Below are 20,994 nucleotides of genomic sequence, written 5' to 3'. Positions count from 1 at the left end.
GCGTTGTTTACACAAACATCCCTATAAACCCCACGCTGGGAAATACGTTTACCTAAAAAGGCGTTATGAGGTTCTGCACTGCATTCTTGTATTGGATTTACTTTAATGGCATTGTTGTTAGCAATTCACAAAAAAGTGAAAGAGAAAGAAAACATGATTTGTGCAGGCAGAGCCCCATAGGCCATGCTATACCAGTTAGCACGCCCGACGCCCACCGATGACAGAGTGGGTAGGCTCGCACCATCGTCCCGCCCTTCTACCTATTTTTGAGATAGGCAGTTCTGTCAGGGTGTAAATAGTTTTTAAGTCTGAACCAAATTAGACTGTTATATTGAATACTTCTCTCATTTAACTGGAGGTTGCTGCAATCCTTCGTTGGTCCGTTGGTTCCGACGATCGTTCCCGTATCCGCGTTTCCTCGGCCATTACGCTGTTTACATTGCATTGTTGCTCGTGGTAGTGGCGGGTTAAACATGAAAACAAGGATAGGGAGAGAAGAAATGTTAGTGATTGTAACATGCTTTATTGCAGTATTGGCCTACACTGAAGTCATACAAAATTCGCTCTTTGGATTCCCACGATAACAATCCCTGAAACTGATTATGAACCACATAAAATTTATCCGATAGAGCAAAAATCTAAATGCTTCAATGTAGGACAATCCAGCTTTATTGCATGTGAGAAGTTCTTGATGATATTCTCACAACGGCCATTCAGAATGGTTCGACGAATGTAGATAAAAGATCATTATGATAAAATTAACGCAACTGCAATTGCAACTGATAATTTAAATAGTTAAGCTAAGGGTCGGTTATTGTATATAATTTTATAGATATGGAGAAGTATAGCACGAACGCGAAGTAATGACCTTCCACTCCATCTTCAAGTGCTCCCCACAAGCCCAACACTTCATTCTGGCACTTTAGAACGTCCATGTTGTAACTTGTTCACACAAGAAATCTGCCTCTGTTCTGCCGAGTTGGCAGAACGCGCCCGTACCCCATTCTGAACCAAAAGACAGGATTCAACTAATATCATGGTACCTTAACTACAAATACAAAAGCTACTTCTATGTTATTTCCACTACTACGCTCACGATAATTATGTTATGATCGTTAGAATAAAAACGGTAGAGGTTACTACTACATAACAGAAATACTACCCAAAGAACGCTAATGTCGCCAGTTTTGGTGTGGATGCAAGGTAGTGCAAAAATGTTTAGAGAATTAAATAAGTTATAAATTACAGCATTCTGTTCAAAAATATTATATTATTTTATAAAAGACAGTAAAGAATGAAACATTTCAGTAACAACAGCGCCATTAGTTTTCTAATTATTATACATATATCAGTAATACTTCTCTAATTCCGCTACAACTTTACTAGATAACGCAATATTGTAAAATGCCGTAAATCAGCACATTTTGGAATATTTCTCAAACATTGGAAATTATTGTTTATGATGTTTTAATTGCAATTATGAATATACAAAAAACAAATAGCGGTATGGGCATCGGATTTAGGCGATGCGCTGAATTAGGGCAACCCACAGGCGTTAAGTTGTACCTGATTTATTTAAATAGTCTTATACCAAGGTAAGTATTACTACGTTGTTAGTAAACCTAATATAAAAGTCTATTTTCAATGTGTGAGACGCAGAGACCACCCGCACCCACTCTTGCGCCTCGTGGACTATTGAAAACGACTTGTGTATATTGAACTAATTCTACTATTAGAAATAGTGCTACTGATGAAGGTGATCGTTGGTTTCCCAGTCTTGTTAGTGATTTGAGTGTTAGTAGAGACTGGTAGTAGGCCCTGCCGGTCCCTCCAGCATTACGCGTAGTTATCTGGTGTTAGATCATGCGACAGTAACTAAACTCATGCTGAAGGTGTGATAAATCAAGTGTAAAATATATTTAAGCATTGCCACACATGTCATTATATAACTTAAACTACTAGATTAACTTACATTTTATAAGTTATAATTACGATTAATTTTCGCGATCAATAAACATTAGAGTAATTTCACAATATCAACAATATGTAATGCCAACTTGATTAATCACCGTCAATCCCATCACCCAAGGGCAGGGAAGAAATTTAGAGATTAACTAAATTACTAGAAAATGAAGTAAATCAGTCCTGAATTCCATAAATATGAAGCAAATCAGACCCCGTATAACAAAAATAAAAATTCAATCAAACCTTAAACACTTGAATATAAAGTAAAACAAACATGAATCGCTTGTAAATGACTGAATCAAACTTGAATCACTCAAAAATGGAGTGAATCAGTAATGATGTTCTCAAATATAAAGTAAATCAGCCCTGGATCTCTAGAAAATGCAGTCAATCGTACATAAAACACTTGAATGTGAAGTGACTCTGGCATGATTCGCTAGAAAATGCAGTGAATCAGCCCTAAACTGTTTTAACATGAAGTGAATCATACCTGATCAACTGAAAAATTTAGTAAAACAAATCCAAATGACTTAAATTTTAGGTGAATCAGACCTGAACTATTTGAATATCAAATATTACGTACTTGAAACAGGTTAATATGAAGTAATTCATACCTGCATCGCTTGAATATCAAGCAGATCTAAACAGCAGATCTAAACGCCTTGAATATGCAGTGAATCCGATATGAATCACTGAAATATGAAGTGAATCAATTCCAAATCATTCGAATATGAAATGAATCAGGTATGAAAGTTAAAAATGGAGTCAATATGGAGAAAATCAAACCTGAATTACTTGATTATGAAGTGAATCAAACCTGAAACACATGAATATGAAGAGGATCAAACATGAATCACTTGAATATAACGACAATCAATCCTGAATCTCCTGAAATGAAAAGTTTCTGACTTGAATAATTTGAATATGATGTGCGTCAGGCATGAATCACTCGCACATGAAGTAAAACATACCCGAATCCTTCCTCCTTCTGTCGGGTGTGAGATCACTGCGTCAATTTTTTTTTTTGAAACAATGGTGATATACCCTTTTGCTTTTACAAAGACCCTCAGTGGCGGGAACGCCACCGGAATACTTTGCGCGGTGACTGAACTTTTAGCCATCTGCCATTGATCGGCCGGCTTGCCAAAAAAAAAGGGCTTGCCAAATATTTTGGATCTTCGTTGTATATGTGCACTGCAAGAGCAGAGAAGGTGTTGTGAGGTTTCGCACGTTTCACTACAGAAACGGCAATTTGGGTTTTGGATGGCTCCGATCTTTTGTAAATGGTATCTGCTGGGGCAGTGTCCAGTTATAAGACCGGTGTAGGTGCTGAGTTCCCTTTTGTTGAGACCAATGAGTTTTTGTGTTTGTTTCAAATTAATTATGACGAATCTTTTAGATTGATTCGCATTGGAAACTGTTTTCCAATTGGATATAATTTGCCTGGACAACCAGCTGTTCAGTTCAATATTTAGTGAGCAGTTTGATATGCCAAAGAATGGCTCAGGACCAATGAATGTATTGGCCGATCCATTCCTGGCTAGCTCATCGGCAATTTCATTACCCTCTAGACCCGTATGCCCGGGGATCCAATATAGTTTAACTCGATTGCGGATGGCTAGGGTTTTTAGAGCAAGAGCACATTCCCACACTAATTTTGAGTTAAAGGTGTAAGCTTTCAGAGCATGAAGAGCTGCTTGGGGTTCATTCAAATATTACGTAACGCAAAATTTATTAATTTTAGACTCCCTCCCTCCCCCACGTAACAACTTTTGTATGGAAAATTTAAAATTTTTGTATGGACCGTAAGACCCCCTCCCTCCCCCTCATGCGTTACGTAATATTTGAACGATCCCTTGGCTGTCGGAGAAAATACAGATTGTGGCATTTCTGTAATTCCTATTTATGCTGAGCTGCACACATTCAATGATAGCATACACTTCAGCCTGAAAAACTGTAGGCCACTGTCCGAGAGGGACAGAGATTTTGGTTCTTGGTCCGTGCACTCCAGATCCAGAACGATTGTTCATTCTCGATCCATCAGTGTAGAATTTGATTGAGCCTGGAGGAATACTCGGTCCACCTTTTTGCCACTCTTGGCGAGAAGGAATGAACACCGTATATGATATGTCATAATTCACAACCATTTCCATCCAGTCACTGCATTTTTCTACAATTGGATTTATAGAAAATTCATTTAGTATGCTTAGGTGACCGGTTAAATCACCTGGCAGAAGGTTTGTTGATCGTTTTAGCCTCAGAGCGCTTTTCTTAGCATCCAGTTTTATGAATTGATCTAGCCGGGGCAGATTAAGCATTGCATCTAGGGCGAATGAAGGGGTACTGCGAACTGCACCAGTAATAGCGACGCACGCGGCGCGTTGGATTTTGTTCAGCTTGGCTCTAGCCGTAACCTCGCTTGTTTTTGGCCACCAAACAAGGAAAGCGTAGGCTATTCTAGGCCGAACGATGGTTTTATATATCCACATGATCATATTAGGTTTTAGGCCCCACTTTTTTCCACAGGTCTTTGAGCAGACCCACAGAGAATTGAGACCTTTATTTACCATGTTTTGAAGATGTGTGTTCCAATTGAGTTTAGCATCAAGCGTAATGCCAAGGTATTTGACTTCATTTGAGTAAACCAATTGTGTTTGATTAAGGAAAAGATGTTGCAGCTGTACCTTTCTGCGCTTTGTGAAAGGAACAATCGTAGTTTTTGAAGGATTTATCCCCAGTTTCTCTTTCAGACACCAGGAGAGCGTGTAATCGAGAGCTGATTGCATTCTTGCAAGGACAACGCTTTCAAATTTGCCGCGCACAATGATGACAACATCATCAGCGTAGCCAACAACCTCGAATCCTCTTTTTTCCAGGCTATTAAGTAGATCATCCACCACTAGAGACCATAGCAAAGATGAAAGTACCCCTCCTTGAGGACACCCCTTTGTGGCCATGACAGTGGCGCACGATCCGCTCAACTCGGATGAGATTCGGCGATTTGCTAGCATAGCATGTACCCAGGTAGCAATGCATGGGTCAAATTTTCTCCTATGCATTGCTGACACTATAGACAAATAGGAAGCGTTATCGAATGCACCCTCAATGTCAAGAAATGCCACGATGGCGATTTCCTTTGCATGAAATGTTTTCTCGATCTTGTTGACTAGCATGTGTAGTGCTGAGATCGTAGATTTTCCACTTTGGTAAGCGAATTGGTATTTGGAAAGAGGCATTGCTTCCATAAATTTTGAATTTATGAACTCTCCTAAGACCTTTTCCATTATTTTAAGCATCACTGACGACAGACTTATCGGTCTGTATGCTTTGGGATTGGTTTTGTCTTTTTTTCCCGGCTTCGGGATAAAGACAACTCGAACTTGACGCCAGCCATCTGGAATATGTCCTAAGACTAAACTGGCCTTAAAAATCTCTATCATGGGAGGAATAAGCGTTTGCTCCTCTTTCTGGATAAGCGCTGGGAAAATTCCATCCATGCCAGCAGATTTAAATGGCTCAAAGGATCTCACTGCCCTTTCCACCCTTGCTCGCGTAAAAGCTTTTTTGGCAATCTTCAATGCGTCTCTTTTGGTACTTGAGTCCCATGACAGGAGCTCTTGTTGACCAGAGACGCCATGTCTGTCGCCTATAGCGTTCACGCTCGCTTCAGGGATTGAATCAAGGAAGTGAGTCCTCAGCATTTCACTCAGTGTTTCTGTGGGATCCACAGTGAGCGAACCGTCAGTCTTTCGGAGAGTTCCCAGACCATTGGAGTGGTCTTTCGATAGAGTTTTATGAAGTCTGGCAGCTACGGGAGTCTTCTCAATGCTTTCACACATGAGGACCCATGATTTCCGCTTAGCTAGCCTTATTTCCTTGTTGTAGTCTGTCAGAGCCTTTCGGTATAGGCTCGAATCAGTAGAGCGTTTGGCACGGTTGAACTCCCTCCGTGCCGTTTTCCTAAGCTTTTCAAGATGGTTGTTCCACCACGGAACATCTCTGCTCGACTTAACAGTTTTAGTCGGACAGCTTTCTTGATATGCATTAAGAATTTTAGTTTGTATAGAGTCAGAAGCCATTTCTAACTCTAGAACTGTTTTGATATTAGGATTTATGATGTAGTCTTCGGATCGGAGAGTGGCTGAATAGGTTTCCCAATCAGTCTTCTTAGGATCTTTAAACGATTTTGCAATAGTTAGACCCCCTTCCCATTCAAAGACAGTTTGTGGTCTGACATAGATATTTCATCAAAAACATGCCAGTTTGTTATTTTGTGGGAGATGGACTGACTACATAAAGTCAGATCCAGCACTTCCTGTCGTATGGCGTTTTCATATGTAGGCTTGTCACCTGTGTTACATATGTCTATGTTGTTTGATGATAGAAACTGTAAAAGGTACTCACCTCGAGGATTTATATTTGTACTTCCCCATACAGTGTGATGCGCATTCGCGTCACATCCGATGACAAGGGGAATGTTTTTTGTTTCACAGTAAGAGGTTAGCGCAGCAATCTCTGGAGGAGGAACATCTTCCGCGTCGCCTGGAAAATACGCCGAGACCATGACGATATCAGCCTTCCCTCTAGCGGTAGGAACCTCCACCCTGACTGCTACGATGTCGCGTTTAATGAATTCTGTAATTGGAAAGCATTTAGTGTCATTGCGTATTAGAATAGCTGCTCTTGGAGAGAGCTGGCTGTCATCATATACCAACTTGCATGAGTTTACATGAATACCCTGTATTCGAGATTGGTTGACCCATGGCTCCTGGATAAGAGCTACAGTGAACAGTTCTTTTGTGAATCTCCGGCAAAGCACATCCGTTGCGCTTCGAGCATGATGGAGATTCACTTGAATGATCTTAGTCATTTTTAGGTGTGCCGCAGTTTCCAGGACAGAAGTCGTCCTTCTTTGGATGCTGCGGATCATCTTGTATTTGTTTTGGATGATGTTTCGGGTGTTCGTGTTTGTCAATTTTCTTCCCTAGGCCAGCCTTTTTTGTCTCTGTAGTCGAATTCAATCTTTTACCAGATCCACTGCTCTTATATGGCACCAATCTGCCACCGCTAGAGCTAGGAGTTTGGTTGGAGCTTGAATCTTTAGAAACAGGCAGACTGGCCTTTTTAATGGGGTTTGATTGTGGGTTTTTGCTAGAGGCTGCCTTAGATTTCTCTTGGGGCACCCTATTAGTTGAATTTTCGTTCGACTGAGCGGTTTTGCCCTTTATTTTTCTCAGCTGTATTTCCCCAAAGCGATAGTTGAGGATAAAGTTGGATTTTGTTAGGTTCGCCATAGACGGCCCATCAACCGTAAATATCCACTCGACATGGATATCGTTTGGTGTGCTTCTTTGGAGAATACGCCAACTAGAGGTTTTGATCTTGTATTGACTCTCGATGAGCGTTTTTATGCGCTCATCACAGTATTTCGCACTTTGGGGAAAGAACGCACGAATTGGTTCTGGACGCTGAATTTTCTCCTCGTCCATTGCTTCCAACTCGGCACCTTCCCAAGGGATGAGTGAAGGAGTTTTTTGTTTTACCCAGTCTGCAGTCTCGAGATCCTTGCAGACAAGGACCATGTATCCAGACTTGTAGAGCAGGTTGCAGAATTTTGGTTTCATCGGCTCATTACGCTGTTTCTCCACTTTTAGCAGCAGGGCCTCCTGAAGAGCATCAAGCTGAGTCGTGGAAAGATGGGATGTGGGAAAGTGTTTCGGAACAACTCCGACCTTCTTACGATTGGTCATGTCACTGTAGCTATGACCAGCCGTTTGGTTTTCTCCGCTATTTTGGTGACCGTCACTTGACTGCTGAGCCATTGGGCCATCGTGGTTGGATTGCTAAGCTCGATCTCTGGGATCCAGGCGTTTCTTGGTTCGTTTCTGCTTGGGGACGTCCTCACTGGTAGCCGAGTTGTCTAGGTCCGTCCTGCCACGTTTAGAGGAAGCTAGCTCATCTTTGCCCTTCCCGAGTTGAATGAGGGCTTCATATCGACTCACGCCGCTCTGCATCAGTGCTTTAAACTTCTTCCTTTGTCCTCTCGTGAGGTTTATTTTTGTCGTCTGTTGGTCATTCGCGTTGTTCGGATGACATGAAGGATCCGTTTTGGATTCAGATCCTGATGGTTGAGATTCTGGGATGTTGATGATAACATTTATACCATCGTTATTATCGTCGTCCATGTCCAGTTGGGTGTCCGGATGGTTTGTTGAATTTTTGTTGCTTACTTCGGTTGCGTCGGTAAGCATATCCTCCTGCGAACTTGCGAGTAACTGCTCTTCGGTTAGCTCAGTATTGCTCTGCACGTCCTCCACTACCATTGGCTCCGACTGAGAGAGGCAGTCGACACCTTCAAGATTGTTGTTGTTTTGATTTGTACTCATATTTGTTCCTACGAGTCGCTGGGGAATAACGGTCCGCTGCATCATTGCCCCGCCGTAATGCAGTAAGGGCTACATACTGGGGAGTTCGCCCTGGTACACACCAGGCTCCGTTCGCGATTGAGCATCTTTTAAACCCCCTCAACCATTCATCCATCAGCACGGGTCGCATGACACCTTGGAATTGGGGTTACCTGACTGGTGGATTTCTACCACCGGATCAGGTGATCCGTAGTATTATTCTTAGCCAGTTGAGTCAACCGCTACCGATAACTACACGGCTCTCTAGGCTGCTTGGAAAAGTTGCTGAAATTGATGTTCAACAACTTATTTGGCCAAGACAGCCAGAATACCCGAATCCTTAAAAGATGCATCAGATTTGAAACACTTGAATATGCAATGAATAAAACCTGAATCACTTGAATATGATATGATTCTGATTATAAACACTTCCACTTCCAAATGACAAAGGCTATCTGGACAATCTATCTTATTCAATCACGACATTTAATAACAGTTAACCCCTCCATTACTTCATGTTCCATATCTCGACAAAGTTTTGAAGAACCAGAGTAAAAGTTGGTTTTATTGGCAACCTCGGAACTCAGTAACCTCAGTGACGTCCGGATTTGTTTGGCTGTCTGAACAGCTTTGTCGAAGACTCGAACTTGCTATTTCATTAGGATCACAATACACAACTAGCTTGAAATTCTTCTTTCAACATGTTCACTACCGCCACCTAGTGACAAAATTACGAGCTAAACTGTTTGCCTTTCGGATTACCTTGACCTTCTAACAACTTTGCCAACAACTTTAACCTTCTTCCTTTTCAAAATTATGGGATAGGACTTTCATGAAGTTAAAAATAAATAAATCAATCTGTTTCCCGGATGCCCTTGTCTTTCTGAATAGCTTTGCCGAAGACTCGAGCTTTCAATCTCACCTGGTTTCCAAGATAGAATTTGTTTGATTAACTTTGCTCATTAGCACCACCTAGCAACAAAATTTAGAACTAAAATGTTTGTCATTTGGATGTCCTTGAACTTACAACAATTTTGTCGACGACTCGAACTTTCTAACTTATTCTTCTTCTTCTTGGCATTACGTCCTCACTGGGACAAAGCATGCTTCTCAGCTTAGTGTTCTTATGAACACTTCCACAGTTATTAACTGAGAGCTTTCTTTGCTAAAATTGCCATTTTCACATTCGTATATCGTGTGGCAGGAAATTTCCATTACGAAAAGATCCTGGACCGACCGGGATTCGAACCCAGACACCTTCAGTATGACTTTGCTTTGTAGCCGCGGACTCTAATTACTCGGCTAAGGAAGGCCCCGTATCTGGATGATGAGATAGATGCTCATGTTTATCTGCTCCCAAAAAATCCATTTTTCTCGCTTGTTTACCGTTGCTGGAATGATTAAAAACCCCCAAACGTCCGATAGCAATGTCCCCCAGGCTTGGAACTTGTTCAGAGAGTTTTATCATGCACTGCTATCCCCCTCATCTAATCATCGGCAATATTTTCTTGTTAGTCTGGTAAAATTATGTTAATCCTTTCTAACGTAAACAACAACATTCGGGTTTCACGAGATTTTGCCGGGTTTTGCGACTGAATCATTTTTTAACGGTTTGAGTTGATTGAGTTGATTTTGCATCAAAATCTCAAGCGTAAGATTTGCGGATCAGATCTCTAATGAGTTTGCTCTCACGGGAGAGCGTATTGATTGAGATTTTGAGTGTGAGTCTATCAACACTGAGCATGATTGTTACAGAGAGCGATAAATGAAAGATTCTCTCATTTTTTTCAGGATGCAATCCCTGATTCTAACCCTTTCGAGACGAAGCAGCACAGTTGTGCTGGACATGGTTCATTAAAACGCCTCATTCTGGGCTGGATTTACACATGTATCCCTTTCGCCTCTAATTCTCTATAGCGAATGAATCAAATTTATACCTCGTAAAGACTACAATTTATTCTTAAGTATTGCCTCATAGAGAAAGCAATTTAATCATGAAGGTGAAAGATCGTCCGTCCCGGAAGGGCTAAAGAAAGAATGGCTAACATAAATCGTACTTCACAATTTTCGTAAGAATTATATGATCGGTTTAAGCTCATAAAAAGTCTAGATTTCAAACGAAGTGGTGATGAAAAACAGGTACTCCGCGCAACATTTTTTTTTTTTCAAAAAGTTCTCCGTTAGCCAAAAAGACTGAAAACCCCTGTTTTAGGTGACCTTTGCAAATCGGGATAAACCTGTATCGGATGCCATTTACTTGTGGCGTGAAATTGTTGATTCAGTGTTATCTGTTTAGACGTTAACTAAATAAATGAAATGAGAAAATCGCTGTGAAAATGACTTGAGTTTGACAATAGTTTGAAGATTTGGAAGATCCTCAAAAAAGTTGGATACGCAATGTTTAATCTACTTTTCTACTTACAATCCAAGCTGTATCCCAAAAGAGGCACAACGTTTTCGTGGCGGCACGCATTCAAGTACTTCAACTCATTGAGACTTTGCCGCAGCTCCGTCCGGGCAGATTCCATGTTCGCTCCTTTGATCTTCTTAATTGCCACATATGTTTGCTTGAAGTACCCTCTGTAAACCACGCCGAATCCTCCTTTTCCCAGCTCGTTATCCGGATGCCAGTTTTTGGTGGCTTCGCGAAGTTCTTCCCCACTGAACTGCGGCAGCCCACCGACAGTGGCCGCGATTTGATCGGAAGGGGATCGCATGAGGGCTGGAAATTGTGCTGGAGCTGCCAAAGGAATAGGGGCTATTGGAACCACAACTGGAGGTGCAATGGGCGGCAATACCTTCTGAGCAAACTCTACTTTCTGTTGAGCATTTTCGGAGTTTTCGTCGGTTGTTGTGTATCCCTCGACTGGATTTCCATTCGCAGCCGGAGGTCCGTTCATGACTTTAACTGAAGTGTTCGACACGGGAGTCTTCAAAAGGATGTGGTATTTCGGTTCAACGTAACGTTTAATTACTTCCATAGCGGGCGTCATGTTTTCCCTAAAAGATCAAATATTTTAGGCTTATGAATCTATTAAATCCAAATCATTTCCTTTAATTACCTGTAGAAGACAACGAACAGCTCCACAATAGTATGGTTTAAATTTCCCCATTTCACCAGGAGGCTCTCGGCAGGAGATCGTCCCGAACGGTTGCAGCATCTTCTTATACCCTGAAACGCAACATAAATTATCATAAGTACGGAAATCGGAACACAGATGCGTGACGCATCTCATCGGGAATTCCCAAACTTACCTCCACATCGTCCGCACTGTAACCCATCTGTCGCAGGGCAAGTCCGACCCACCTGGCGTCCTGATCGAGCAAATCGGCCAAGCGTTTCTTCTCCATTTGCGGAATGTCGTAAATGTATTTGAAGTTGCTGCTAAAATCCGACGTGACGTTCTGGGGATTTCCCGTATTCCCTCTTCCTTGTGATGGTTCAGCTGACATTGTCGTTTATTTGAAGGTATCACGATGTTCTACTAATGAGTGTTACTAGCAAAAAAAAGCTTAAACTAAGCCAAACAACTAAAAATGCGAAAGAATTTTTATCAATGAAATTTGTAAATAAAACGTAAACAGTAGTTTACGTTTATCCGCTGACAGTGTTTTGACTGCGTTCGGAGCGATCTTGACAGCGTCTGAGCTCGATAGCTGTAAAAATGCAGTCAAATGCAATCCAGGGAGAGCCGAGAGCAAAACCGAGACAGTGAGAGAAAGTGCCTGTACACGCTAAAATAAAGCGGCACGGATCATTTTATATACACTCTAGAATAAAGCAACACACTCTCGTGAGGTAAGCTTTACGTCTCGCAAGCCCGGTTTGTATACAGTGGGAATTCGCTCGTTGGGGGTCCGCTACAGGGAATGACTCGATGGTTGAAAAATATTCCAACTAAAAAGCACTCGAATGTCAAGAGAAAATGTCAAACTGACTTTGACGTCTGAGCACCGTCGCATTGGAGTCACCATATATAGAACAAATGTGCATGTATATGTGCGTTTCGTGACGATTTGCTCTCCAGATGCGTGAGTATGGAGCATTTTCACCATCTGTCAGTCGTTCCAACTAACGGGTCGGATTCGTTAGATGGAAGGCAGTCGTGTTACAACCAGCGAATCCCCGCTGTATTTATGTAAAGCGGGTCCTAATTTGGCACATTTTCTAATTATTTCTATTTATCATTAATAGGGTCCTAAACCCCTGTCCCAATTTTAGTGCCAAACGCTTAAGTTTATGCCAAAAACACATGTTTACTCAATTTTTTTCAATGTTTTCCGTTGGTTTAACTTTAAAAAACAGTCTTTCATGTTTCTTTAGATTTTGTCACACCCCTTGGCTTAAACTCACAATTTTGGTATATTTTGTTTTCCGTGTCCCTTCCGAAATGTCAGTTAGGAACAACCCCAGTTTTAAAACTAAAACCCCTGTGGTATTTTTGTCGACTGAGCGAACGTCAAACATGATCTCAAGTGTCAAGATTCATTTATGGACCCAATTTTTAAATTAAAGTTTAAACATGATATAGCCGTTATTTGAACGGGAAAAATTGCTTAAGTAGTTGCAGTAACATGCTCTTTCGTGTTGTTAAATAATAACAAGATTTCATTAATAATTTTAGGAATTAGGAGATTTTAGTTTTGTTTTTACGTAAATGAAGAAGTTCTTTGGACAGGACTTTATTTCAAGCTCTGTTTTTGATTTGTATTCGTCAAAAACATCACTGATGTCAAGATTCAATTGACTGCAAATGTCCAAATATTTTGCTAAGTTTCCATCTTCCTGGTGTTTTTTTTTTATAAATTTTGTGTGCCTTTTGCTTCCGATTTTTCAGATTTTTTATGTGGTTGTTATACCATATTGGATTTTTTGTATTGAGGTTTGGCTTCTTCAGGAGGCCATAGTAGGCCCGACTTCCACTGATGATGCGCCTCCGTACTCCACGGCTAACGTCATTGTCAGTCGTCAGCAAGGATCCAAGGTAGACGAACTCGTCGACCCCCTCGAACGTATCTGTAGAAGGAGTTGAGTAGGCGACGAAAAACTTGTACATAGCAACCAAGTCTTGTTGATCAAGTTAACACACACAATGTCATGTATGAGTATAAATAGAGGAGAGCTCAATAAAGTTATTCATTCGTTGTTTGACCATTGAACAGTTAACAAGTTGTTTCAATTCGATCTACAACATCTAAACCTACCAAGAGGTTATGGGCCTTTAAGAAACTGAAATTTTGATTTTCAATTCTGAAGAACTCTGAATTTAAAGATTGGTCGGAACTTTGGATCTGTTTTCAAGATGGACGCTAGCAAGGTCATGATGGAACGTCTGAATAACGCCAATTATGAAGCTTGGAGATTCAGAATTGAAATGCTCCTGATTCGTGAAGGATTGTGGAAGCACATCTCGGAGGAGGTACCCAATCCGGTCACAAGCGAATGGAAGCAAGGGGACGATAAGGCCAGGGCGACTATTGCACTTTTCGTCAAGGACAACCAATATCCGATTATCCGGGATTGCAAGACTTCGAGAGAAACTTGGGAAGTTCTGAAGAAGCATCACCAGAGTGTGTCTCTCACATCTCGGTTTACGTTATTGAAGCGGATTTGCCAGTTACAGTTCCGGGATGGTGACGACATGGAACAACATTTCCAAGAAATGGAACGGCTCTTCTCCCGCCTATCTAACGCTGGCCAGAAGCTAGATTCTCAGTTGATGGTCGCGATGGTATTGAGAAGTCTACCAGAATCATACGACACTCTCACGACGGCTCTTGAGAGTCGCTCAGATGATGAGTTAACTATGGATTTGGTGAAGTGCAAATTGATGGACGAATCCATGAAACGTAGAAAATATCTGTCACGGGGAGAATCTTTATTGCGCGTCGAATCCTCGAAGAAGCAGATTCTTTGCCATAACTGTGGAAAACCTGGTAACGTCGAGAAAGACTGTCGATTGCAATCCTATCAAAAGGTAGATGAATCCCGCCGGAAGTTCAAACCTAAAGCAAGAACTGTGAAAGAAGAAGAAAGTTCAATGTTCTGTTTCACGGTACGTAACAAGCCAACTGCGATGAACTCCTGGGTCATTGATTCTGGTGCAAGTACACACATGTGCGCAGAAAAACGTTTTTTCAAGCACTATAAGACATGCTCAGGGATAACCGTCACATTAGCCGATGGCAGTGAAGTTAGTGTTGCTGGAAAGGGCTCTGGAACACTGCAATGTACTGTAGACAACCGTGAAACGCAAGTAACAATCACCGATGTTCTCCACGTTCCGAAGTTGGACGCAAATCTGGTATCAGTCGGTAAGCTAACTGAGAAGAATGCAGAGGTGATTTTCACTGGAGAAACATGCAAAATTTTGAAACATGGACACGTTGCCGCCATTGCAGTGAAGAAGTCAGACCTATATCAACTGGAAACATTGAACAACAGCAAATCGATAACCGCTATGTCAGTGAAGCATGCCGAAAATTGTATTCATAAATGGCATCGAATCCTAGGGCACCGAGACGAAGAAGCCATTCGTAAACTAGTACGTGATGATCTAGTAACTGGTATTCAGATTTAGAAATGTGAAGTTAACGCCGACTGCGAGTGTTGCCTGGAGGGTAAGATGACGCGATTGCCTTTCCCAAAACAAGCTGGCCCCCAATCATCGAAAATGTTGGAACTCGTGCATACCGATTTGTGTGGACCTATGAATACCGTCACACCAGGAGGCGCCCGATATTTTATGACGATTATAGACGATTTTACCCGATATTGCACCGTGTATTTTCTTCGAAAGAAATCGGAAGTGACAGAAAGGATGGAGGAATACATCTGGATGGTTGAAACACGTTTCGGAAAAACACCTGCTATCATTCGATCCGATTGCGGCGGAGAATATAAATCAAGCAACCTGGACAGATTATACCGCCAAAAGGGAATCATTCCGCAATATACAGCAGCCTACAGTCCTCAGCAAAATGGAGTTGCGGAACGTAAGAATCGAAGTCTAGTCGAAATGGCGCGATGTATGCTCATCGATGCTGGTATTGATTATAAATACTGGGCAGAAGCTATCAACACCGCCTCGCATATCCAAAACTTGTTGCCAACTAGAGCTACTGCAAGAACACCATATGAAGCCTGGTATAAGAAGACGCCAGATTTGAAACATTTGCATATATTCGGGAGCAGTGCGTTCATCCATATTCCTGACCAGAGGAGGACTAAGCTGGAGCCAAAAGGAATCAAGCTTACGTTTGTAGGATATTCTGATAATCAAAAAGCATACCGCTTCGTGGATCTGGCAACCAACAAAGTCTATCACAGTAGAGATGTACGATTTGTGAATGAAGGAAAACCGTTGAAAATTTTTTCGAAGCCTTCCATCTTAGTGGAGTACGAATCAATTCTAGAGCCAAGTATTTCAAACGATCTGAGTATTGATGAAGGTAATCAAGAATTCGAAACGGAAGATGATCAATCAACGTCAGATGAATCTTATCTGGACTGTAGTCAAGGAATCGATACGGAAGATGAACTAGTAACCCTGCAAACACCACCTGAGAATATAAGACGTTCGGAGAGAAGCACGAAGGGAATACCACCCACACGTTATTGTGAAGTAGCTGATATGATAAAGAAGAATATCCCTGAACCACGCACAATCAAAGAAGCGCTAGCGAGTCCGGAAAGCGAACTTTGGAGAGCTGCGGTTGAGGAGGAGTTGCAGTCGCACAAAGAAAACTGCACTTGGAATATTGTATCCCTGCCACATGGACGTAAAACAATCGGCTGTAAATGGATTTTTAAAAGGAAGATAGATGAAACTGGCAAAGTTGTTCGTTATAAGGCAAGATTGGTGGCCCAAGGCTTTACGCAAAAATTTGGAACAGATTACGATGAAGTTTTTGCCCCCGTGGTGAAGCAAACTACGTTTAGAACTTTGCTGTCTGTGGCTCACCAAAGGAATATGCTAATCAAACACGTGGACGTGAAGACGGCTTACCTAAACGGAGAACTCCAGGAAACTGTCTATATGAAACCACCTCCTGGTTGTGATTATGAAGATCCAAGTCTGGTGTGTCATCTTCAGAAAGGACTATATGGATTGAAGCAAGCCGCAAATATTTGGAACAAGAAGCTCGATTCAGTTTTACGAAAACTTAGATTCAAGCCCTCTGAAAGCGATCCGTGTTTGTATTCGAAGCACAACGATGATGGTACGATGTCTTTCATTGCTGTATATGTGGACGACCTACTCATTGTTTGCAAGTCCGAGAAGGAGCATGAGGCCATTTTCAAGAATTTGAATAGTCACTTCAAAGTAACATCACTGGGAGATATAACACATTTTCTTGGCATCCATGTAATACGTTCGCAAGATGGTGTGTCATTAAATCAGAAGGCGTACATCCAAAAACTTTTGACAAGATTTGGACTACAAGATGCAAAATCTTCGAAGATTCCACTTGATCCCGGCTATATACAGTCAAAGGAGGAGGAAACAGAAAGATTACCAAACAATCATCAGTTCGCCAGCCTGATCGGAGGATTGCTGTACATAGCCGTGAATACCAGACCAGATATAGCTGTGGCAGTGTCTATCCTTGGACGAAAAACTAGTAACCCAAGTCAAGATGACTGGAATGAAGCAAAACGAGTACTTCGCTATCTCAAAGGAACCATCGATCATAGGCTAGTATTGGGCATCGATTCATCACAACTAGAAGTATTTGTTGATGCTGATTGGGCAGGAGATTCCAAGGATCGCAAGTCAACATCTGGTTTCCTATTTCGTTATGCTGGAGGAATGATTGGATGGAATGCAAGAAAGCAAGATAATGTGACACTCAGTAGTACGGAAGCCGAATACGTGGCCATGGCAGATTGCTGTAAAGAACTCACCTGGATACTTCGTTTGTTCAATGATTTGAAGATCGTAACAACATTGCCGGTGAAAATCAATGAGGATAATCAAAGCTGTATCAAGCAATTAAGCGCACCGAACATCAACCGAAGATCCAAGCACATTGAGAAAAAATATCATTTCATCCGACAACTCAAACAAGACGGAATTATCAATCCTCAATACTTGCCAACCGAAGACATGATAGCCGACATGATGACAAAACTATTATATGGAATTAAGCTCTCAAAATTTCGGGACCAAGCAAGAGTAATTTCGTCGAGGAGGAGTGTAGAAGGAGTTGAGTAGGCGACGAAAAACTTGTACATAGCAACCAAGTCTTGTTGATCAAGTTAACACACACAATGTCATGTATGAGTATAAATAGAGGAGAGCTCAATAAAGTTATTCATTCGTTGTTTGACCATTGAACAGTTAACAAGTTGTTTCAATTCGATCTACGACATCTAAACCTACCAAGAGTATCCCCGTCTATCGTAACACTGCTACCTAGGCGAGCCCTGTCGCGCTCGGCCCCACCAGCTAGCATGTACTTTGTCTTGGACGCATTCACCACCAGTCCAACTTTCGCTGCCTCGCGTTTCAGGCGGGTGTACACTGTACAGGTCTGCCACCTTTTCAAATGTTCGGCCGACAATGTCCATATCATCCACGAAGCAAACAAATTGTCCGGATCTCGTAAAAACCGTATCCCGGCTGTTGAGCCCGGCTCATAACACTTTCTAGCGCAATATTGAACAACAGGCACGAAAGTCCATCACCTTGTCGAAGTCCCCGGCGTGATCCAAACGAACTGGACTGTTCGCCTGAAACCTTCACACAATTTTGCATACCTTCCATCGTTGCTCTTATCAGTCTCGTGAGCTTCCCGGGAAAGCTGTTCTCGTCCATGATTTTCCATAGCTCTACGCGGTCGATACTATCGTATGCCGCCTTTAAATCGATAAAAAGGTGATGCGGTGGGACCTGGTATTCACGACATTTTTGGAGGATTTGCCGTACAGTAAAGACAAAGACAAATTAAAGACCTCCATGTCCCTTGCAGTTGACTAAAATTTTATGGCTCATAAGGTAATCTAGAATGCCGTTCAAAGTGTACTGCGATCTGTCAAACTTGGGTACCTTTTGCACTACCGAGGGACCAAATGCAGTACTAGAAGGTACCTAATCTGAGTCCGAGTGGGACGGACCTGGTAAAGATCTGGTCCGTTGTCGATCGGCCGTCAACGAAGCCGGCTTGATAACTTCCCACAAACTCGCTTACTATAGGTGATAGACGACGGAAGCTGATCTGGGACAATACTTTGTAGGCCGCATTTAGAATGGTGATCGCTCGAAAGTTCTCACAATCTAACTTGTCGCCTTTCTTGTAGATGGGACATATTACCCCTTTCTTCCACTCCTCCGGTAGCTGTTCTGTTTCCAAGATTGTGCCTTGGACAAATGACAGACAAATGGCCAGCCTCTCCGGGCCCATCTTTATGAGTTCAGCTCCGATACCATCCTTACCAGCAGCTACATTGTTCTTGAGCTGGTGAATGGCATCCTTAACCTCCCCCAATGTGGGGGCTGGTTGGTTTCCATCCTCCGCAGTACCAACGAAGGCATTTCCTCCGTTGTCCCGACCTTCATTGCCTGTGCTCTCAGCGCCATTCAAATGTTCGTCGAAGTGCTGCTTCCACCTTTCGATCACCTCACGCTCGTCCGTCAAAATGCTCCCATCCTTATCCCTGCACAAATCGGCTCGCGGCACTAAGCCGTTGCGGGATGCGATGAGCTTCTGATAGAACTTGCGTGTTTCTTGAGACCGACACAGCTGTTCCATCTCCTCGCACTCCGTCTCCTCCAGGCGGCGTTTTTTCTCCCGAAAGAGGCGGGTCTGCTGTTGCCGTTTCCGTCTATATCGCTCCACGTTCTGCCGGGTTCCTTGCTGCAGCATGACCGCCCGCGCTGAGTTCTTCACCTCCTAAATCTGCTTACATTCTTCGTCGAAACATCGTTCTTGGCAGTTCGTCATCATCATTCCAGATAAGAGAACCGGAACTCGTTTCACTTGTTCCATTGGTATCGGATTGGCCATGAAGGGACAAAGGCAAAAGGCGTCGCGAAGCTGCCGACTTGAAACAGCTTGGAACCACCATCAGCAGAAAACATCGGCCCGTTTGTTATCTTAGTGTTTATCACCAGAAAAAAAGCGAAGAAAATGCATGAACTGTGTTAAAAAAGTGATTGAGTGATGAGCAATAATATTATGTATCCGGTAGAAATCAAGACCAACGTTTATTTATAATTATTGTTTTCTCGGGCCCCGTGCGTCGCAGCTAATATGTGAATAGTGCGCTGTGTTCATAAAAATCGTAAGAATGCAGCGCCACACTAAAAAACTGATTTCAAAATCGCGCGAGTTGAGGCGCGTCGCGAGTCTCACTGGCGCGATCCGGTTTGGTGGCGGTGCGACAATAATGGAAATAAAAATTGTAATTGTTATTTCAAAATAATAGTGAAACCAGTGGTACGTGTCATTTAAACTCGTTTCAAACAAAAACGGAAATATTATGTTTTTTTTTTCTTTTGATTGAAATGAGGTTGAAATTTTAATTTTGATTGAAATGAGGTTTTTACACGTATCTACTTGTTTAATTGTTTCTTCATTTTTTCTTAATTTTATCACATTTTGTTTTATTGTTTAAATGTAACAGAACAGCACAGTATATGGTCAAAGTACAATGAATCACCGTAAACGAAAACATGCTGTATTCGCTTTTTAAAAATAAATATGATTTAACTGTTTCGAAACTGTTTCTATTACATTTATCTTGGCAAAAAATGGATAGTTTAGCTACCATTTGGTGAACCGTTCACTAAAAATTTTGTTCGAGAAAATCGTCATTTTCAAATTGTAACATAACTTAACCGCCCATTCCCCACATTGTAATTTACTAATTTACCGTTTATCGAACTGTAGAAACTATTCACCGTACGGGTGGTTTATGGTTATTTTACATGTTATACGAAATTGTTCGGATATGGTATCAGATGGTTGTGGACACTACGGGGAACCATTCTAATGTGGTTCATAATTATGCGGGAAGTTGGTCAAAAATCGAACTTCACACGTTGGCTTACCCATTTTTAATCGCGAAGCAGTATAATGTTTACTTCGATCACTTATTCGGATATTGTTTTAATAAAAAAAAGTGAAATTTAGGATAAGTATGTCGATATAAACAAGTATTAGCAGGGATGCCATTGCAAAATGCACAAAACAGATACTTATATAACTTGTTGAAGAAATCGGAACGTCACAAGCCTGATTTGCTACTGAAAAGGAATCGCTAAAGAAATTTCTCGCCGATTCCTTGCAGACATTTTCTACAGCGACTCCCATTTGAAGTGACAGTTCTTTTCAACTGCGTACTGCGATTAGAAAAAGCGCATTCTCGATCGATTCCTTGCAGAAATTTCGCATGCATCAAGATAGGCCGAGAAATTACTTGTCAGCAGCGAATCAGGCTACAAGAATGCAACAACTGACCTGAATATGTTCAGCGTGTAGTCTAACAACTTTATAAACAGTGTTTGCGTTTATTTGTACGTGCACGGATGCACGCATGCATTTTTTCCGTTCTCTCTCTTCTCAGAAAAGTGCATTATTTTCCGCTCTCCCGGATCTGTCAACGTTGATTTTGTGTTTT

The 20,994-nt window shown here is 41.8% G+C and overlaps 1 protein-coding gene across 1 annotated transcript in view; it reads right to left on the bottom strand.

Annotated features, from left to right (window-relative positions):
- LOC5568148 (serine/threonine-protein kinase pelle) overlaps positions 1-12,045 on the bottom strand; it is a 32,836-nt gene extending 20,791 nt beyond the window's left edge. Inside the window, exons 1-4 of the mRNA XM_021848629.1 lie at positions 11,963-12,045; positions 11,625-11,900; positions 11,432-11,541; positions 10,792-11,369 (exon numbers count right to left, since the gene is read on the bottom strand). Of these exons, the coding sequence (XP_021704321.1) occupies positions 10,792-11,369; positions 11,432-11,541; positions 11,625-11,822 (886 nt within the window). The 5' untranslated portion in view covers positions 11,823-11,900; positions 11,963-12,045. The remainder of the gene's footprint in view (positions 1-10,791; positions 11,370-11,431; positions 11,542-11,624; positions 11,901-11,962) is intronic.
- Positions 12,046-20,994: the final 8,949 nt, after the last annotated feature.

This window comes from Aedes aegypti, chromosome 3 (genome assembly GCF_002204515.2).
Source record: "Aedes aegypti strain LVP_AGWG chromosome 3, AaegL5.0 Primary Assembly, whole genome shotgun sequence".
NCBI classification, from domain to species: Eukaryota; Metazoa; Arthropoda; class Insecta; order Diptera; family Culicidae; genus Aedes; species Aedes aegypti.
Note: the sequence above shows the minus strand (reverse complement) of the source record. Positions and strands in the feature narration are given on the sequence as shown.